The following is a 23,273-nucleotide window of genomic DNA, read 5'->3' as shown; positions in this document are numbered from 1 at the left end:
TATGAAAATGTTTGAGCTGCATGCCATCAGGGAAGATGCTCCCTTAGGAAGCAGTGTATAGCTTTTTTCTAAGACTTAATCCCTGTACCGTAATACAGTGGGTGAGGGACAGAGAGCTGGATACTGTAAACACTGTAAATATATTACATCAAGATATTACACAAAGATATAGTGCATCAATTAAAATAATGTTTGTAGCTACTAGGTACAATTGGGCAACCTTTCTTGGTCAGACTCTGAAACCCCAAGAAAATGTAATCTAAACACAAACATCACTTCAGTTAGAGAGATGCTCACCGGGTTTTTCTTCTTCTTGTCCTTTTTGGCGCTAGGCTTCCTGTTGCTGACAAAGTAGTGCAGTGTGCCATACTCTATGAGTGCGGCGAAGACGAAGATAAAGCAGACAGACACAAACAGGTCCATGGCGGTCACATAGGAAACTTTTGGAAGGGATTTCCTGGCAATAGTACTCAGCGTGGTCATGGTCAGCACAGTGGTGATGCCTGGTGCGAGATGGGAAAGAAAAGAGAAAATTAGATCTGCTCGAAATCAAGACAACTGCCACACTGCCAGACTCACTTCTGCATAGAGCTCAATTGTAGGTGCCATTTTCACATTCTGCATTACTATGTCAGCTAAACAAAATGCTCTAAAATAGTTTTTTTTTATATTGTAGTAGTAATTTCCAACATCAAAATGGTGCGCTTTTTTATTTAAAAATATACAGTATGCCAGTATTGCTTAGAAGAAGAAAAAAAATCATTACAGTATTATAATGGAAGGTGTGACAGATGTTTTTTATGTTTTTATTTTTTTAATCGTTTTATAAATGTCCCAGTTTATTTAGTTCAACAATAACTTACAAAACTGTGACAACAGAAATTTAGGTTTTAACAACAAAACAGAAATTATGAATTTTATATATATATATATATATATTAGGGCTGTCAGCATTAACGCGTTAATCGCGATGCGATTAAGGGCCGAGCATAATGTGTTTTTTTTTAATCGCTTTAATCGCATGCCAGCATTTATTAATTTATTTTACACCTCACGCGGCTTTGCGTCGTGCCTAACAGGCTACTATTTTGACCCTTTGCAGCACCGTTACTTATCATCAAGCTGCCACTTCCTCCTAACACATCCTGCTGCTGCAGGCTGCAGGCATGATGGAGAAAGACAGCAGCAATAACTCTGAATGGAGCTTTTTATTTTCCAAAACTCCCGGACGGCTCGTAGACAAGTCAAAAGCCATATGCACGTTGTGTAAAGCCGAATTAAAATATCACCGAAGCACGTCAAGCTTGAGCTACCACCTACGGAGCTAAGCATAGTAGTACAGTTAACGTGATGCTACCCGCTAGCATGCTACCCACTCAGGCAAAGCAGTATTTTGGAGAGTGCTACTTGCCGACCTGTGGATGAAAACAAATCCCCAAAAAATACTACAGCTCTTGTGAAACGGGTGGCAACTAACTGCAGCCCTGTCAGCATCGTAGAGGACTCGGGTCTTGAAGACGTACTACGGTTGGCATGTTCTGACCCGTTGCATTGCCGTCGAGGGGGACAGCAGCCCCACACACAGCCTGTACGACACAGAGAAAGCAGCCACACTGGAACTGCTGCAAGGTGCTGCAAACGCTGTCTCATTAACCGGTGATCACTGGACGTCAGTGAGTAATCAACATTATTTAGGAGTTACTAAACACTATATTGACTCTAGTAAGGATAGGGATTTTTTGTTTTTTAGTTAGGTACTTGAAGGAATTGTGCAATAATGACAGATTCACACATTTTTCTTTTGTTTACACAGTAAATAAATAATTACAAATCTTAAAATCAAGTTCATAAAGTAACTTTCTTTGCATTTATTTGATTCCCAATCAAGATACACTGGTAAGAATTGCTTTCCATAGTTAATATGTACTTAAAAACAGTTCTGAAATGCAAAATAATAGAATTTTAATCATGTGATGAAATATGCAATTAACTATAGAAATTCAGCAATTAATCGCGATTAAAAAAATATATATATATATATTAGGGCTGTCAGATCGATTCATTTTCTTCCCTGCTGTATATATATATATATATATATATATATATATATATATATATATATATATATATATATATATAGAGAGAGAGAGAGAGAGAGAGAGAGAGGATTAAGAGGATTAATGTTGGCTGTTTAATTGCATGCTCTTGCAGTTAGACGCTCATGAGGATGGAGTGAGCAGCTGTTTTACTGTCCCTTTAAACCACATACTTTACTGGTTCACGAGTTTAGCTGCCATTGACCACCACACTGACATTAAACATGTCTTTATCCACCATCTGGTAACCTTCTCCCCTGTTACTTGCTCTGTCTGTCTCCAATGATAATGTAGATTGAGGTGGGGTGATGCCACATGTTGAAGAAATGTGTTTATAAGTACACTACATATTAAGTACACTGCTACAACAGATTAACAACAGCATCATCACAACCACTTAACACCAACAAACAAGCTAGTACCAAGACCGCCTCCTTCCTTTAAATAGACTATACTTAAGAGGACTTGTCTATATTGTGCATGGAAGATGATTTATGTCTAAATTTAAAATGAACTGAAAGGCATCAGTCTGCGTCAAGATTAACATTGCAGTATAGCGAGTGAATTGATATATTTCTGGATGGCATTGAAGGATTAAGAATGATGTCATCTGCATTAATCCGCGTCCTAACCACCTGGCTTCCTGTACCTCCCGCATCATCTTTCAAAGGAAATTAAGATATCTGACTCTTAGTACAATTTTAGCAGGGAATTTATAGTGTTATTATTTCGACTGAAATTCATGTCTGGAGCTGCATAAGCAGGAGGAAAACAAAACTACCTATTTTTAGAGAGATTAATGATGGACACATGAATGATGATAGTGAGGTAGAATGAGGGTTTCTGCCTGCAGGGATTGTTTTACATTCATTTATGCCCGTTAATGATCACATCACATTGACTTGAGGTCAGGAATTAGAGCCTTAAGGGGCCAAAGGTAAAACTGACTAAGCAATGTGTACGAAACTGCATCACGAATGAACTTCTGAGGATGTCCACTGGACGCCAAGGGCAAGTTTAAAAGCTGACAAATTTCCTTGAAATCTTCACTCTTGCCCTCTTTTCCTTCGGTGTCCGCTCATTGCATTCAGTGAAGAGGCCACCTGCATTATTATCGTGCTGAGGCTGCATCTCTGCATCTTCCCTGCTGTATTGCATAATTAATGCCTCATTAACGCATGCATGAAAACATATGTGCCAGCATAGGCTCTTCTAATCAAGATGGACTAGATTCCTAAGCAGCTGCCCTGTCTCAGAGGGGAAAAGAGGAGGAGGAAGAATGGTGAAGGAGAAGACAAAAGGAAAGGCTTTTCAGTTTGAGGTGGTGTGTCACCACCACAGGGTTCTTGGTGTGTCACCACCACAGGGTTCTTGATGTGTTTCACAGCAGAGAGTAATTAAGGCCAGGATGGCTAATGAACCTCACTGGTGTAACGGCAGCATATGTGTGTTTGGACTAGGTCGACTGATTATAAAAATGAACTAGAGCAAAGGCTCTGTCAAGGCTTTATGAGCAGTCACAGAGATGGATAAGGGGTCTAAAAGAAATTAAATGTAAAATGTATTTTTTTTAATTTTTCTTATTATTTGTGCAAACTGACCTTACTTTTTTAAACTGATTCCAGCATATACATCATATGGTCAAAATCTAGTGGCAGAAATAACTTTAACTTTTCTTTTTTCCTTCTTACCTAATGATGTCCTGGCAGGTACTGCATCCTTGTTGATCCAGAATGAGACCCAGGAGAGGACAACAATAAGGGTGCATGGGATGTAGGTCTGAATGGTGAAGTAGCCCATTCTCCTGCTCAGGTCAAAGAAGACGGTCAGCACCACATAGTCTCCTGGAGAGAGAAAAATAACAGGAGAAAAGAAAAGAAAAAGAGTGAGGGCATTGTAGAATGTATAACAAAACATACGGTATGTAAAGTTCATATGCAGGATAGAATTTTCTTTATTACATAAGTGTAAAAAATGCTTGTGATTAAAAGTGATTAATCTTGAGTATTACTGTTCACAGTCCATACAATACAAGGACAAGCTAATCTAACAAGTAGTGCACTGAGAAAGTTCAAAAGAATGACAGCACATTATCATACTGTGATCAAAGAAGGCTGTCAACACAGAAACCCCAAGCGTGGATAAAAAAAAAACCTGTTAAGTCATGGGCTGATCAATACATAATGTTGTGGAACCAAAATCTTCACAGCATGTCTGCCCAAGGCAACTCGAGATCTTAAAGGAAATGGAGTGTTTCAGAGAGCTAGCGCTGGACTTGCTTGGATACACACACAAACCCTCGTCTCCTGCCAGTAGTTAGCTGGACCATGAACACTAGCATCCAGGCTGGCAGTCTGACCCAAGCAGATGTTGGGTGTTAAGAGGTTGAGGTTAGCCAAGTCCAGATAGCCCTGACCCTGACAATATGGATCATGCGGCCTGCTTGTTTAAAATGCATGCTTAGCATGAATGCACGTGCACCCTCTTGCACCACACCCACATGCAAGGAGGGTAAATTCAAACAAGACCAAACAGAAAGACAGGCATGTACAAGAACAAACTCAATACACACACAATCCAATAGTATTCCTGCCACCTCGACAAAGCAGCAATGCTTGCCAATAGTTACTGCCCTCTTTAGCGATCTACCAATGTACCTGTCTGTCTCTTTCCCTGGGTTTAATGGCAGTTCAGTCCTGGCCTCCAGCTCAGTCAGTTGTCTGCTAATTGATTAACTTTAGACTGTTAACAGTGTCGGAAACCTCCCCTGGCCTCTCGCTATGGCTTGTAACCTGCAGGGCACAAACCTACAATTCTCAGCTATGTATCTACTCTTAGTGTGTGTGTGTGTGTGTGTGTGTTTAAGCACCCACAGCACATGGGGTACTCTCTGCAGCTGGGGATTGAACAGCTGGCTAATAAATTGCACACAACACCTATGCAGTTTATTGAAAAACAGCCAACAGCTGTGTATTTGTGTGTTAATGAGAGACAGAGAGGGAAAAAGATGAGACTGTCAGTGTTTATTATGTCTGCGAACATGTGCACTCGGTGTGTGAGTGAGTCTTCGTAGTGTCTGGACAGGGACCAAGTCTTTGTGATCCATCCCACTATGCACCTCTGTTCACCCATCCATTGATAGCATCATTAAATAAACCAAGTGCAATAACCCCAGCAGCACAACCATAACTGTTCATTTTACCATGTGTTTTCTGCTGATGCAGTGTGCCGCCTTGGTTTGTAGGAGTACGGCAGACACATGAAGGCTGCTCTCAGGGGTCCCCCAGCCCACTATTTGGTTTTTATTAACATTACATTAACAGGGGCCCAAAACCGAGACCCCTGACAGCTGAGAAACTGCCGGTTAATACAGTTATTCCAGCTCGGTCAGCAGCACAAAGCCTCCTTCACATTTCCTCGGACTCTTAATGATAATGGGATTTCCACCACAGGGGTGAGGTCGGCTGGTGTTACACCCTCCTGCCATACGCCTCTCTCCGTCTGTTCACAAGTTTCATTATAGGCCACAGCACTTGCCAGGAAGACACTTTGAGAAGGTGTTATCAACCAATGGCCTCCATCCTGGCAGGCTGATGTATCTGTATCAGCATGCCTGCCATTATGACTTTGTAGTAATGCATACATTTGTTAATGACTTCCTGATTCCACTCAAAACAAAATAGCTTCCAGTTTCTGGGATTTCACAACATTACCGTACGAGGAACAAAAAGTTTAGTGCTCCACATATACAGTCCCAACACAATCAATGGACTGTGTGAACATGTGACATTTTTCACAAGTTGTTTATTTGTACTTGATTGCCTGAGTGGATTTTAAAGTGTCAAATTCTTATCTGATTCTCCCATCTTTCAAATTATTATGATGGCACATGTTTATGTTTGTAAAAAAAAAAGTATACAATCCTGGTGAAAACTGTATGGGTGTAGCACTAGTGGTGCATTGTCTCCACTAGAAGCCACCAATGTTATAGATATTTTGGAATTCTAAACACAGGTGTTTAAATATTAATATTACCCCAATGAAAGCATTTTATGGAGCTGTCCCTCTGTCTCCACTCTTGACCACATCAGCCAGTCGGCTTGTCAAGCGGAAAAAAACACGTGTTGAAGTGCTGCGAGTCAGTCAACCTCCTGTCACTTAGCTAGAGCCAGTCAAAAGATAGCATGGCAACTGCAGATGCTGGAGACCCATCGACAGAACTTGAGCCCCCTCCTCTTTCACTGAAGTGTGTGAAAGTGTGGAAGTATTTCAAATTTCCAGTGAGTTATGTTGACGTTCGTGTTGTCGACAAAAAAAACACAGTTTGCAAGCTCTGCTATATGCGTGTACTATATTCTGTGTGTTTACCATTGCACATTAGCCTAGCAGCTAGCGGATATTCCTTCTGCTTATAGCTTTATCCCAACAAAACCACACGGTTGAATTTCAGCCTACATGCACGTTCTGTAGCCTAAACCGAGCAGCTTATATTGGTTATATTAGAGAGTGCAAGGCAAGGCAGCGCTGCCTGGAAGACGACATTGGGGGCTTCAAACACCAAACTCCGTGTGGTGCAAAGTGTCTGCCCTCAGGATTGTTGACTGAAGATATGTTATTGTTACATTATGTTGTTAATAAATGTTTTAAATTTGACAATGTAATGTGGTACATTGCGAACAAAGGTCAGATATTATATTACATACAAGTTTAGTCTAAAAATGGCATAGCAACCTGTGCTTTAAAATGAAAAAGTAAAAATCGAGAATTGAATCGAACCGTGACCTTAGAATCGAAAATGTAATCGAATCGAGGATTTGGAGAATCGTGACACCCCTATTGGCAATAGTGTTTCCCTTCGCCCCACAGAATACATTGTTGTCGCATCAGCTTAAAACTCCCGAACATACAAGCAAACTGATTTTGTTTTGTTTGTTTAATTTAAAACATTGTACATTTTATTCAATTTGGAAGAATTCCGTTGGGTTTTTCGGTGCATTATTGTACACTTCAATGTGCGGTGTAGGCAAGGTAGATGGTGTTTCACACATGTACGAATGCATGCCTGTGTGTGAGATCAAAAGGTCCCTGTTTATTACTCATAAAACTACAGCTGGGATATCAAAGCATTCAAGCCTTTGTGACTGCGTTCCTCCTAATGGGAGCCCTTAAATTAACCTGAGCTAGAACTCCCTATCTGTCAACTTCAGCAGATGAAGGCGTGTTCATACTCTATCATCACAGGGTCTATAGAAAGCTCTTTTCTTCAAGGCGATTACCACTAAGGTCAAATTTCCTTCTGTGGATCACCAATGAATATAAAGAAGCAGCCATACATGGGATGATATGATCTCACAGCCTTTCGCATGTATCCAACAACAATTTAGTCCTAAGTTTTTCATAATCATCAACTAAACTTCATGTACTTATTTCTCAAGTAACAAGAACACACTAAGAATTCAGATCTCTGTAAAGGCCTTCCGTTGGGCCTTTTTTCTTTGTTACTTTGTTATCAAAATTCCTAAAAGTTAAAATTTCTCAAATCTTATCATCTTATCGCTTTCATTGCATTGCTCTCAACTCAATCCTGTCCTTTCGGTTTATACTTTGTGAACACAAAATGCTGACGACTGCTGTGTGAAAAATCAACTATGCACACAACAGCAAACAACTATTGTTTGCATTAAGATGTGGTTTGAAGCATTTATATTAGGATCACACATTTCCTTGGCAAAAGCGATTTACTACAATCTGATGTAATCTACAAAAAGCAATACAAACTTGGCAGGGATGATCATTCATCAGAAAACAGTGTGTCTTTGGTGTTAAAAGCCGTAGAGACAACACACTAACTGAATTTAGACACACGCAGCAGAGCGTGAAAAAATTGCAACAATATTCTGTATTTGAAGGGAGAGTATGGAACTTGTGAGAAGGAATGTTACTCCCAATGTGGCTGTACATTATTGCAGAATAGCCAAAGGGGATTTTATGGGAATGAAACATGGTAATTCAGGATTGCTGACCAGAAAAAAAAAAAAAAAAAAACTGTCACATGTGAATATCATTCTGCAGGCAGCCATGCTGTAAATTGGTGTGGATATGAATGGGCAGGAGAGACCCGAGGCACATGCTGGCCATCCAATGAAGGGAGACGAGCCAGACACATTGCAGAGCCGCTGACAGGCTGTCTTACTGAGGTCCTCTCCTGTCAAAGATCATCTATATCAGAGGTGACAGCAGATGCAATTGTGCATGTGTGTGTTGGTGAGAAAGACAGGAGCTTTGCTAATGACCAGGGTTATGCCATGGCTGCTTGCCAGAGTCAACAATACGTACAAAGAATGTTAACTCACCACTTTCTTTGACTATGGCTAGGGGCTATATGCCAGTGATTAACTAGTAACTATGGCTTTGCATTTTGCCTCCACATGCTACTGCAACTATTCCTGCCCGACAGCGAGTGGCAAGATGATGTCACAGCAAAAAAGGCACAGCAGCATTGTCATGGTGAGTAACTGCGGGAACACAGCAGCATGATTAAACACTAGACAGGAGTCTGCAGAGTTTGATTGCTTTGTTGTTAACTTTGTGTTGAATGTGACAGGGACAGATGATTATCCCTCTCTACATACTAATAGCTCTCACATTACTGAGAGCAAGGATGTTTACAGGATTTTTATTTTTAGAAGACAATGTCACATGCTATCATGTGGGGCCCCGAGATAAAGTAAACCACAGCCCCCCCCCCACACACACACACACACACACACACACACACACACACACACACACACATTTTGTCACACAGAAACCAACAAGTATTTCTATGCTGGAGTACTACCTGCCCAAGTTAGCTGTATGGATCTCTCTATAATACAGGGTCCCAAGTTTGGTAAACATTTTAACAGTTGCCCATGTATGGCACAGTGGTGCATATTACCAAGCAAATTTGGAATCAATCTAATCACCACAAAGCAACACACAGACCATGAGACAGTTCCATTACAGTTTTCATTAGCTACCATCCTAAAAACCAACACACTTTCTGGGGTTACATCTTATTTCAGGCCACACACCTCTTGTTTATTTCTTGTCCTTACCTAAACTGTTGTACTTCTCTAGCGAAAATTTAAGACAACTCCATTAGTGAGTTTACTTTCATAACACCATATAATTAAAAACAAGGCCAACACATTCACAAGTCACTTCTCTCGCAATCTGTTATCCGTGTTCCAGCTTACCTCGTCTAAAAATGGCATAATTATTTCTTATGTAAAAACTGAGGAGAGACGCTATTCACACTCATTACATAAGTTCCAAGTTCTAAAATTCAACTCTCACCTTCCTTTCTCGCCATTTTTAATATATCAACTATTTTTATTTTTTGGGTCTTTTTTCTGTTCTAACTATTTTGGCCAGGTGACAGGACTTATCCTCACTCAACAGTCACGACACGAATGGCTAGACGTATTTGTCTCTCTTGTGCTTCTATTAAAAGGAAAGATTAACATGCTAATTCAATTAAACGGCTAATTTCTGGAAAAGGAATTGCAAGGAGAGGAGAAGAGAGAATGCGATGCTGTGTGTGATGCTGTGACAAAAGAAAAAAACTACAGATAAGCACATAAGACAAAAAGCTTTCCAGAGGTCTCTGGGTATGGGATCTGTTCAGCTTGGATTTGTGTGTATAAAGGAAAAGGAAAATATAATGAACAACCGAAAAAATACAGATGGGTGAACAGATGACTTGATATGTTAAAATAAGCCGTCAGAAGGAGACGTGGACAATATTTGCAATTTTTCAGTAATATTTTGCAACGTATGATTCCCCCCCCAGTGATATAACACAATACTACACCCAATTTACATTTTAGCTTTGATTATTCTGCTCAACAACACCTGGTGCAAGATACTGACCAGAAAAAAAGCCCTCAGCAAAAAGGGAGTGTTACAGCCGAAACAGTAATTTGTCTGCAATAAATAGAAGAAGCACTGAGTAGTTAGCTTTAGTTGTAATAACCACTGTGGCTGAAAGAGAAAAAGAGGCAATCATGTCCCAGCGCTGGCCAAAGGTATTTTTTAATTTATTTTTTTAACAACTGAGTAACAATCTTTTGCAAAAACAGAACCTGAAATCTAATTAATCATATTCAACACACTGAATGAATTGCCCAAACTACAGCACTGATATATGCCTGTGCATACTCAGACTAAGTAGCATTTTCTTTTAAGTAGCTCAATAATCACAAAGCTTTGCCAAAACTGCACTCCCAGAAAGTCACACGTACACTTAAAGAAAGTGATATGTTCAGTGCAGTAAGCCTTATAAGCAAATGTGCTCCTTGTGCTTAACTTCACGTATGTTCCAGCATTAATATGAACCATGCATCCCCTCATACAGATTCATGGACAGTTTCATTGAAGGTAGCACATTTCGAAGTACAAGCTTAGAAGACTTGAAATTTAATTTCACTATAGCCTTTGCCAGACTTACAGGTATCTCTGACATCTATTAGCATAATGCACAGATTCACTACGCTCTTTCCAAGCTTAGCAAGGTAATATCAAATGCCACATATGACATATAAATAATGATTCCGCATAGTTACCACAATAACAGAAAAAGCACGTGTGTTTTAAGTGCTTCCCTAGAATTCAGGTGGTGTGCTGAACAGTGTCATTTCGATTAATGGGAAACTGCTCGTTCTGTTTTTATTACGATTCTGAGATTTATCCTCTTGATGCCATGTATTAACCTACCAGACACACAATGTTCCACATCTACGCTCTCCTTATTTCTTATGGCTAATTACTTTGAAACCTTGGGTTGCAGAATATTAAACAAGGCCAATATGCTGAGTGAGAATATTATCTAGGACCAAACTTTATAACAGTTTATTGAGCAATTTAGGACTTGTCCTAGGAACAATAACTCCACAGAGTGGCATCAACTTTGAATGTTTTTAGCCTCTAAACCAGCTCCGTCTGTCTCAACAAGAAGAGACTGTTCATTTTGTGTGTGCATGCAGATGTGAGCATGTACAGTACACATACAAACTCTATTTAGGCTGCAGACATATCTGTAAAATAAGGAGCCATCTTGTTCCACTTTACAAGTAACAGTAATACTTTGTACTTTCTAAGAGCTACGCACTAGCTACTTACTATTCATGTACTTGTGTATTGCAGCGAATTTACAGTATGGGAAGTGCTTCTATGCTTTTACTTTGTTTGTTTCAGTAGTGGAATGTAACTGAGTACATTAAATACTGTACTTAAGTACAATTTTGAGGCACCTGTACTTTATTTGAATCTTTTTTTTTTTTTGCTACTTTATACTCCACTCAACTTTTACAAGAAGATATTGTAATTTTTACTTAACTACATTTATTTGACAGCTAGTATATAAAGTAGTTAAATCAGCTCCAGCTCCACCCGCCACAACATGAAAATATTGTTTAAACATTATGCCACCAGTAACAATAAAGCAATGATATACCATAAATGATAACATAACCATAGAAAAGGAGTAATTTTGCATAATGAATATTTTTATTTATTTAGGTACACTTATCTGATAATACTTCCATATTTTTACTTAGAGTACTTAAATAAAAATGTTTAATGCAGGTTTCAAAGAATATATTTTACATTGTGGCATTTCAACTTCTTCCACAACTGATCTGTTTTTAGTACACAGTATGGGCAAATAGTATTCAAGTGATGCTCTTAATGTTGTTTAAAAATGAGTCCATCTTAAATCAGACATATGATGAAAATTATACACAATATGAAAACTCAGTTATTTATAATAATGTTTTGTATTTATTAAGTTATTTAATCACAATAATAATATGTTGCAGTTTTCAGTCAGTCAGATGATGATCACGCAATCTTTGCTGAAGTAAAAAAGGTGAAGAAGTGCTGAAACAATCCATTAGCCGCGGTGCGACTGTGTATCTATAATAGCTGCTCTCTCTAATCTCTCCCTCCGTTCATCCACCTCTCTCTCTGTGCATTCTCCCTCTTGCTTCTGGGTGATAGTTGTGATGGGCAGGAGTGGGAGGAAAAATGCTCTGACTCAGCCAGAATCCTCCTTTTGTGAAGTTAAATACCAATTTACACTCCTCCATCCCCTCTCCCATCCTCCACACACACATCCTAACCCGCCCAATACACTAACAGCATTCACATTTACAAGTGTCTGCTCTATACAACCCCCACCCCCCCCCCCCGTCTTCCCTGTTCACTCTTGCAAAAGAGTCGATTTTTTTCTATTTTGTGCCCTGTGTATTCCTGTGTCCTACATTTTACAATCCCCCAACCCTTCCCCATTGCTTTCTCTGTTTCTCTCTCTCTCTCTCTCTCTCTCTCTCTCTTTCTCTCTCTGTCATTCACAGCTGACACTTTAATAAGCTAGTAATTAAAACCTGCAACAGAGAATGTTAATAGGCCATACAAGAAGAGATTGCTTTGGGAAAATAAGGCTCTTGTTTTCCTCCCTATCAACCACCACCTGCATATAAAAGAGTGCCTGTGGTGCACAGCAGAGGAGAGCAGATTTAGAGAACCAGATTTTATTTGATTGTATGTTAGATTGTCAGTGCTCTTTGTTCTGTATATATGCTTGTTCTGTTTTGGAGGCCATACCATGAAGCACACAGGAATATGGATTGAAGACAGTGAGTGAAGGTCGAGAAATAGAATAATATGCAGCCCACTGATCCTCTCATGTAAGCTCTTCCACCTTAATATGTGAATATAAATGTCCTCATGATGTATATTTTTTCATCCACTTCAATTACATCAAACCTTTCCACAGCACAAATGTAGTTGCAATATGAGCTTCAGCAAAACTAGGACACTGGAATACATTGACTACACAATTAAAGTCATGTAATTTGCAAAAGAGAGAAAGAAGGCATAGCAAGTGGACGTAAATAAGGGAGGTTGTTTGGTTCCTGTTTTGCGGTTGAGATGACGGTAGAAAAGGTGGAGGTCATAAGGCGGAGAGATGCAAAGATAAAAAAAAAATCTTATGCCGATGCTCTGACAAGCAAAAGCCCCACTGTCTATGTTATGATAACTATTTAGAAAACATTTTTATATTTTAGGGAACTCACAAACAAGCAAGAATCCATCTCTCACTTATTGATGTGCACTGCGTTTTGCACGCGTAGGGAAAAGTTCAACACGCTTCAACTCTTGCAGTTGGCAGGCGTGTGAGTGTGACGAGCACGAACGTGACCGTTTCGCAGGATTGCGCCCGCTTGTTGTGTTGCCTGTCAAACTGCCCGCGCCCCCCTACCTACCTGCCTGCTCGCCTCTCATTGAAAATGAATTAAGAGGTGCGACAATCGCTCCCCGTGTGAAAAGCCCTTTACAGTGTGAAGCACTGGAAGGTGTTGATGGGGTTGGTCTTTGACAAATGAGAAACTTTGTATGCCTGAGGGTGCAGAATGGAAGATAGTCACACATATACTGTAATTTATGATGAAATGTTCTATTGGATGCTTGGACCAATATTACTTCTCCCGCTGGTACTACAAATAACTTGACTGCAACGGTTATTGCTCTTACTACTGCTTTTACTACTTGTACTTCTACTTCTGTTAATAATGTTTACACTACTACTTCCAGTATTACTACATCTGTGGTGCAGTACTTGTATGTGAATTCAACAGCATTATTTCTCTTTATGTACCTATTTTTATTAGGATATGTAACTTTACACCAGTATAATAAATAGTGACATTTTATAATACATCTATGAGTAGGTTAGTTCATTTTTGGTCAAATATTTAAAACTTTTTTTATGTCAGACAAGACAAGTGAAATTGGGAAAATAGTTTTCACTAGTTTCTTAAATTATACAAACAAAACAATTCATTGAGAAAATGAATGCGGTATGGTTAACGTTAGACTTCCTCTGTGGCAGGCAGGCACCAAAGTGTTCACTATGCCCTATTGACAACCATAATGTAATATTTGACTATTTTTTTGCTCTGTATGCATCGGCATATTCTTCAATCTCATATTGATTAAATCTCCTTTTTACATTTATTGTGAATTATTCTGAGAAAGAAGTGTTACTCATCAAGACAATGTATAAATTGGAAACGGGAATAATGTTGCACAATATGCTTGAGCTTCCACAGGTGTTTTATTTGATCAGGGATGTAATGTCTCAGTAACAATAAAAAAAAGATTGGCATTTTGGCTTTATTGCTTTTTTCTCCCTCGATCTTTCTTGATTAAACCAGGCATCTGTCTTGGTGGCATCATTTTGTTTTGAGGAATTTGATAACATATTCCCTTTAATTTAATTTCACAAACCTCCTGATGCCAAGACAATATTGTCACATGTCTGTCCCGTCTCTTTTTTTAAGTGGATTTCCTTAAAGGAACAGCTTTTTTGTTTAGCAGTGCAATGATAATGCGGCACAACCTCAATGAAACCCAACTAATCATTAAATAGTCCTGACACAAAACTAACATGTTATCCAGGGACCCAATGACAATGACTTTCGTTCTACAAAGACCCCTTTATAAGATATATGGACCTAAATGTGATATCAGAAAGAAGGATGGAGAAAATGTTGTTGCAGCTGAATGGCATCTATTCTAGTTGTGTGTGAAGTGTGTTTGAGGATTAAATGATGGTCTAGCTCCCCATTTGCAGCACAGAGGGCCTAAAGATAGAGCAACGTTGCACTCTGCCATAATATAAGGGGAATCCTTTGGAATGTCAGAGAGTGACTGTGCTTACATGAGTGTGTTTATATATACCGTGTGCATGGGCGTTGTTTGGCTGTCTGTTTTCCTCTCGCCGGGCCACTTCCTTTCAACCACAATGCCTCCAGATTCACCCCATCAAAGAATCATCTGCAAACTGTGGAGCTTCGTAATCGGGAGAGGGCCACTGATGTGTCCCTGGGCTTTCTCCACTCTAACTGAATCACACAGGCCGGCACACACAGACAACAGGGCTGCACGGCATGGCTTTTGGAAGGTCACTCTAAGAATAACTTTCAATATGTAAAAAAAGACCTGTATCCAATGGAGAGCACACACTTAAATGTGCATGCAGGCAAATGGACACATAGGAACATGCATCAATTCATGGACACAGGCGCAGACCAAAGCACTCTGAATACTGTCAAACACACAGATATACACCACTGGCTGATGCACATAGCATACAGTTGTGCTCAGATGAAGCACCTCATGAGAAATTCTAGAAAGAGAGCAAATGGCATTGATTCCCTTTATGCTCAAATGAAACAGCTTCTTGGCAATCTAAGCAATGCTGTTCTAAGCTCATTTGTTCCACTAATGTTCTGGGAAGATGGACGGCCTCACAGAGATCCCTGTGATAGTACACAGTACACTGGCTACATTAATCAGTGGCTTTAGACAAAATGACTAATCACCCATTTCTTGATAAAACTAATCACTCATTCATCTTGGTTCTCCCCTCACAATATATCTTCTTTTACCTCCTTATCAATCACACACTTTCACCCGTAATGTAATAATGCAACCACACAACTGTTTTTGGATGCAAATTAGTGGCCATTGAAGTTTTGTCAGGCTCTGAGATTGTGTTAGTAAATTTCCATTTCAGGTCACTCCATTTAACACACAGTGCATATATTTCTTTCCAAGTGAAATTACATTTCAGATACTGCAGAGTCGAAGCTCGAAAAGCAAACCCGTTTCTAATGATCATTTGCTTGTAAAAAAAAAAAAAACTACCAAAAATCCAAGTTTATAATGTTGCTTATACTGAGACATAAGTAACCAAAATATAGCCCCCAAAATATAGCCTCAGATGCAGCAAATCCACACATTTTGCTCAAAGCCTCACATCCTGACACACTTGACCTATGTAAACTGCAAAATGGATTCTGTTGTTTCATTTTCCGTATAATAAAATTAATTCCACAACTACCATTCCTTTCCATTTCATTGCTGTCACCCCTCCATGATTTGTCCGCTTCTCCTCTCCTATTTTTTTCTTTCTTCTCTGTCCTTGTCTGCACTATGATGTTCATCCCTGAACTTCAGCCTGGCAGATGGGTGAGAAAACAGTTCCCAGCATCAAGCCTAACCCAGTCACTAATGGGTTAACTTTGAGGCTAATTTAACAGCTACGTTAGCTGTGGACCTAGTGTCTTGGCTGTCCAACCTTCAAAATCGTCCTCTTTTAGTTTCTCTCTATTCTGTCCACTGGTGTCATTTTAAGGGTCCTTGCTTGTCATAAGCAGCAGTGAATGTTTTCTTCTTTCTCTTCATTGGGCTGAGATTGTGTGCATGCATGCAAATATGTGTGTGTGTGTGTGTGTGTGTGTGTGTGTGTGTGTGTGTGTGTGTGTGTGTGTCTGTGTCTGTTTGTAAATGCAGGTATAGGCTTCCAGGCAGTACAGGCGGCTCTGATGCGAAGTGACATGTTGAGAGACCAAGCCTTTGGACACTGGCTGAGGGAGGGAAGAGAAACAAAATAAAAACCGACATAGCCTTTATAAAAAAAACTACAATGCAACTGGATGAGAGCAGCAGATGGCATGTCACCACCCCAGCCCCCTTTTAATAACAATATCACTCAATCGTTATTTAATCATGTATCATTTTTTATTTAAAAAAAAAAAAAAATACTCAGACAATACGAGCACAGATACAGTAATGCGGTAGAGTAGTACTGTGACAATTTGAGCCAGGGAGAGACTGGCTTGTCTAATAGAATGAGAGGGAACCTTTTCCTCTGACTATTTGCTACAGTCTTTATTGTCTGGATCCGGCCAATTCACCTGCCTGCTTGTCTGCTCATCTTACCATTATGTGTCCCTCTGTTGCCTCACCTGACCCATTTTTAACTCAGTTTAACATGAACCTTCTCACATTATTCCAGTTTAAGCACATGATTCAGCAGAGTGCTTTAACTGGAATACTGTGAAAATTCAGTGTCTTGCTTGTAGACAACGCAGTATCATATACATCGCCAGATGCTAGAATGAGTGTTTGCGCCCAGGGTCATCTGGTTGAAGGACAGTCTCCCTACTCACTACTGTATAGTCTACAGGCGGCCCCCACTACTAACACTCCTTTTAGTCAAGATGAGAAAATGCAGCAGTTGACAAAGCTGCAGTGTTCAAGCTTCACTCTAGCTCATTGTAACAACAACAACCATCATTATAGTGTTTATCCTTGTTATAAAAAACAAAACAAATAATATTTGTATTATTTGTAATATAGTGTGGCTCAGGCCGCATTTTTCTGTCTGAACCCAAATCGAGTCAGGGAGAGTAGTAACCAAGCCCGAGCTGAACCTGACAAGCATTCTGGTTTTAATGTCCGGCGTTTTTTTTCATCCCGGAATGCTGTGTGGACTAGCCAGACCCTCCTGCGCAGCGCTGTGGAGGAAGGTCTGGCAAAGCGAGACTAGCATATAATGTTTGTGCAAGCTAGCTGTGTCACCCTGTCAAGCAATTGTTGGTACCATGGTCACAGCTTGCCTGTCCCATAAATAACAAAGCCCAGCACTGAACAAGAAGTAGCCTAACACAGGCAGTATGTCCATCATTTGTATTTAATTTTACACTATATTTTCACTACAAAAAGAACATCATTTGTAAGTATTTGTCCGAACCCGGCGGGACCCCCTTCCGGCTTGGTTATCCACACTTTAACTTGTATGCTACCTTTCACGCAAAGATGCAGCCCTAACTGCTTCACATAACATGATTAAAATGAAGAAAACTAATATGTTATTGTACCAGATATGTAGATAGTTTGCATATTCGACTTTGACATTGATAGGAAACACCAGAAGACGAAATAATAAATTCAATTTAAAAGCCAAATTAAAAACATAGGTCTAAGAAGATTTGTTCTTGAATAAAACTAAACTAAATGCAATGGTGTTAATAAGTATGTAGTTTGAAAACAGTTCAACTGTTTATTATTATAATATTTGTCTACACGTCAAATGCACAAAGGAAGCTGATAATGATATAGCACATTTAGGAATATTTCTACATTTCCAGCAAACCTTTCAGGAGCGCTACACACTTCATGGCGAGTACTTCAGATGACTGGGTAATTACAAGGCCCTAACTGACTGCTTTTTGAGACAGATGTTGTGTTCATGAATCTTGAAGCAGGTCAGATACCCAAACTGACTGAAAAATGAGACAAGAGGTCTCTCAGCCACGCCCAAGGTTCTCTGCTCTGACAAGAGAGCAGATGGCTGTTTGTGGAAAAAAACAAACCAGATCAGAGCGAGAAAGTCAAAGGACCCTGCAAATTCTCCACTACAGCGTACCCTCCTACACAGATTGCCTTTTCATGTTGTCACTTGAAAAATGTTTTAATTTAAACAGAAGGAAATTTACAAGCAGTTTTAGTTTCCTCTTTTTTAATCAACTTGCACCACTGCATTTGATCTTGCAACGCACGTGTGCTGTACACAGCGCAACCCTCTCTCTGCCTCCCTGTGTGTGTAAGGGTGTGTGTTAGCATTATGTTGCAGTGACACTCTGTTGAACTGTGGTGAATTACAGAACGATTGGGTAAATTCAGTTATTCCCAGGGCTACTTTGTGTGAGAGTGCATACAAGCTTATTTTTGTGTATGTCTGATAGAGCTCGGTCGGTCAGCCAATGAAAAGTGAGCATTTTACTCTGACAGAAATACGATACTATGTATCTGATATGACTATTTATATTTAAATATTTGAAATAATAAACAACATCACAGAGGCCATTGCATTTACTTTGTTTCTTTATGTATGTATCAAACTTGTACTGCAATCAAACATTTCTAATATGTGTTTTCTGTGAAAGCTAATGGTTCATGGTGTTTTGTCACCTTTTCGTCTGTCACCATTACAGAGCACTGGGTCACCTAATGGGGATAGCAGCTATTAAACCCATGGAAAACACTCCAAACACAATATTATCTTCAACTTAACTGTTCATCATAAGAGAGTACAACAGCTACCACATTTTAAGTAAGCTGAACATTCATGCACATACACACAGTGCAGCGTCACTATAAACTATACCTGTATCACCAAAAAACTCACACACGTCTAACCCCCCTTTTAAAGCATTCAAAAATGTGTATACTAGTTCTTTCACGTTACTAATTGCTTGCTTAGCTGCAGTATGTGCTTCTCGCAATACAGCCTGGGCTTTTATTATGAAAGGGAAGCAGTATACTATATGACTAGACATGCAAATTATGGCAAGAATAATGACCCTACATGTCTGAAACAATGACTTTAATTACTTCCAACCATTAGTATATTCTAAAACAGATGGAGTATAGCCAAAAAACATATATTTCCCCTGATCAATACTGGCATAGCAAAAAGACTAGGATGAATTGAATATCTCATAAAAAAGATAATTGAGTTGAAGCTGTAACGTAATACGGAAACATGACTTTTCAAGTTTCGTAATAGAAGATAGGAAAATAAATGCTGAAATGGATACAGCCATTTCAGCATTTATTTTCTTTCTAAGCAATTAAACAATAGGATTCATGAGGGACTATTTTACTTGTACATATATAATACACCCTTTTTTAAATTGTCATTGTTATTTCCTCTGGATAATGCAGCTGATCTAATGAGAATGAACTCTCCTCAGGCCAAATCTAATCTCTGCTGGCAGGCTTTCTTTGATTCACACCATAGACACGTGTAAAGGATATATATAAAGTCTTGCAGAACATTACATACATTACTTACTGCCATCTCATGAATATAAACAAACAAACATATGCATGCAAACACGGTGGCCCTCCTCTAAAACATCCACACTGTCAGCTGTTTTTCCTCAAGCACACATTCATATTCCTGCATCATTCTGAGTGGAATCAAGCCACTAAACCATAAATATATTGGACTGGACAGTTGACTTTAATAGCAGAAAAGTGGGAAAAACATTATTGAATGAGAAAGTCATAGTTACAAAGTTTTACTGGCAAACACTATTTCTAGTGTGCAATTAAAGGCTTTTGTTGTAATATATTACTGTATAACATTTATAGCTAATCCTTTTGTGCATTACTTTCTTGAGAATGAGTATAATAATATAATAATATAATATATTTTATCTGTAGAACAAAATAAGGAGCTGAATTAAAGATAGACATGTAACAGATAATAATAGTCATATATTATTGAATAAAATCATAATTGCAAGTCTTTGTTTTAAACTATTTAGGTAGAGTATCAGTGTGGACTTACAATGCAGATGCATCAAATCTCATCAAACATCAAAAGGTGACAGGAATGTACACTTAACTGTTTATTTTCAAATAATTTCATGTCAGTTAATTGTATAAAAAAAAATGTATATTTTAAAATCACTTTGCTGTTATTTTCTTAACTTCCCAACAAGCATGGGATGATTTTGGAGTAGCGGCTACAAACTGTACTGTAGGTCATAGTGCCCTCTGGCTCAGAAAGAGTTAAATACACATACTTAATGACAGTTGGCAAGTGGCTGGGAAACTAATAAGATTTCACAGTCGTCACACACATTCAAAACTGTTTTCTAAAGTAACAAAATTTGACCCATAAGGTCCAGTATATAATTGAAAGCCACCAAACAAATTGCAGGAAAAGAAAAGTCAGGACAAGCCATAGAAAAACATGTTTTATAGCCCAAATGCACGAGACCATCCCGCAGAGTAAGTGATATATGCAGGTAGGCCTTATGGATTTTACTTGAAGCAGTGTGACTTAAAAGTGGATAAAACACAACGAATCATGTCTGTAATCCCTAGCAACAGACACAAATCAGATCAGTCTACAGATCAGCAGTGATTTCTTACAGACTTGGAGGAAAAATTGCATTTTTAAGAGAGTCAAAGAGAGAATTTGACTATATTTTATCATGTGTTTAGAGCCACTGGCATGCATGGTTAAGCCTGATACTAATACTAATAATGCCTCTCATATTTTGATATGTGAAATTCCACCATATCTTCACATTAAGGTTATGTTGCCTACACGCTCCTGCCTCCCATCAGATTAAATATATCATGCTCAACATGAATGTTGTGTCGTGCAGCATCCGTGGAATCCCTATTCCACTGCTGCATGTTCATGAAATTACCATTGTCACTCACACGACTGTCCAATAACACAAGTAGGGCGTCACTCACTTAGAATGGGTATATTCAGTCAGTATTTACTGAATGTGTAAGACTTGTTTTTTTTTAAGAAGAGTCTTGTCAGAAAAAAATAATAGATTGTTTTCTTACCTGAGACAGTCCTGACAACCTCAGTGGTGTTCCTCAGGCCCACGAAGGAGAACTGGTAGAGCCTCCACGAGCGAATGTCCCCAACCTCCACTGAGCTCCTTTTCCACTTGTACACAATCTCCTCCCTGGGGTAGCCATCTGGACAGACAATAACACAGTTACATGGAGCTATGTTAAAACAAGGAGAGGAGAGAGTCTTGGTCCAAAAATAACACAATGTTTAACGAAGACTAACATTCATTCCTTTTAGGAAATATCGTAAGACGTGACTCTTTAGATAAGCGCTCTGCTGTGTAAAACAATGTGTTGAAACACCATTAAAAATAAAGCAAGTCCGTTTTATTTCAGAGTAAGCCATACACACAAAGTCAGCTAGCTTGCAAATAAACTGTTTCATGAAAGAGCCATTATATAACTCCTATATAACTCCTGACAAAATATGCAGTCCATCTGTGGAGTGAAAACTTATTTTTCTGAAACACTCAACTGACTTCCGTGAAAATCCATGTTTGTCCATGAGTTGGATTCCAGTAATTGCATTACCTCAAGAGGATGCTCTCTGGTTGTGAGAATCACAACGATCTTACTTGTCTGATGCAAATTCAATTATAAGTGCAGATGCATTATCATAATCAAATTTGTCGGTATTGAATTTCTGTCTAGTATCCAAATTTGGAACAAAAAGGCAAAGTTAAGCTTCTTTAAAACTAATAGTAAGTTGAATTTGGAAATGGACTCCTTATTTTGTGAATGGTCTAGTGTTGTCTTCAGTCTAGCGATGAGCTGTGTACAGCCGACGAGGGAGTGGTTCGAATAATGCAAATGAAACTTCCTCAGTGCTGACTTTAAATGGCTTTATTTCTAAAGTGCTCTCAGACATCCAGTAATGCAGGCCATCAGAGGAGCAGGAAATGGAAAGTTCTACCCATTTGCAACATTACAGCCAGGCAGGCCGTCTGCTTCTTCTCTGGCAATGCATCCAGGACAAATTATTGATTCATTGTCCTTTTGGGAAGCCAGAACAACAATGTTCCTGGAGCTCAATGTCGTGAAATCACTTTCCAACGAGTTGTGTTGTTGTTGTCGAAACAGTTGCTGCAATTAAGATATTAAAATGAATATGCAACTTTGAGCAAACTGAAATAATATATTGTATCATCTGTATCTGTAAAGCATTCTCCAAAACTGCTGCAAAAGTGGTTGCATTGGAAAATCTACAATGCTTTGTGGCACGTGTTGAGAAAATATACCGCGTGATAATTTGCTGCACGCTGCTCCGCCTGCTGCCTCTGAGATTGAGCTCATGTACTGTACATCAAGCAATGTTCAAAGTTCTGAAAACATCCATGGCTTTCATCAAATTAAAATGAATGCTTCTGTTCCATTTTTAGTTCTGCTACCCTCCTGCTTTTCCCTTCTTGTTGCTGTGGAGCTATTTAGGAATCATCCTCTCTGGAGAATAACCCATGGTGCATCTCTCTGTAGATCCATAGCGGCCTCATTAGCATAACTTACCCTCATCCGCTCCTCACACAGAGGGACTGAATCATTTGGTCTTGTGTCACCATTTGAAATGTCTTTTAGAACAGTACTGACAAAGTGCAGAAAAATCAATCAGTACTTTGCCTTTGGACGAGTTGGCAAAAAGATATCCCTTTATCCCTTTTGTCCCTTTACTGAATAGCATCATACTATGCATGAATTAATTGTTTTACAGCAAATGTTTTTGTTGAAATATCTCATATTGTTACACATAACGGCATATTGTCATATTTTTCTAACCTATTACATAGCTCTTTAAAGACTATGTTATGTAAATGCATACAACCTTTCATGAGACATACTTTCTAGAGCATCTGATTGGAGATTGGAGTGGTATGAAAGAAATCCTAAAACTAC

General features: G+C 39.0%; 1 protein-coding gene across 9 annotated transcripts in view; it reads right to left on the bottom strand.

Moving 5' to 3' along the window:
- gabrg2 (gamma-aminobutyric acid type A receptor subunit gamma2) overlaps positions 1–23,273 on the bottom strand; it is a 50,635-nt gene that overhangs the window by 4,731 nt on the left and 22,631 nt on the right. For 5 of the 9 annotated variants that reach the window (XM_078265769.1, XM_078265770.1, XM_078265771.1 and 2 more), the window contains 3 exons: positions 21,375–21,512; positions 3,788–3,940; positions 298–503 (listed from right to left, as the gene is read on the bottom strand). In XM_078265769.1, the coding sequence (XP_078121895.1) occupies positions 298–503; positions 3,788–3,940; positions 21,375–21,512 (497 nt within the window). Of the gene's footprint in view, positions 1–297; positions 540–3,787; positions 3,941–4,715; positions 4,725–7,831; positions 7,855–12,817; positions 12,825–21,374; positions 21,513–23,273 lie in introns of all 9 variants that reach the window. The other 4 variants (XM_078265776.1, XM_078265777.1, XM_078265774.1 and 1 more) reach the window with 3 other exon arrangements.

The sequence above is a fragment of the Sander vitreus genome, chromosome 13 (assembly GCF_031162955.1).
Source record: "Sander vitreus isolate 19-12246 chromosome 13, sanVit1, whole genome shotgun sequence".
NCBI lineage: Eukaryota > Metazoa > Chordata > Actinopteri > Perciformes > Percidae > Sander > Sander vitreus.
Note: the sequence above shows the minus strand (reverse complement) of the source record. Positions and strands in the feature narration are given on the sequence as shown.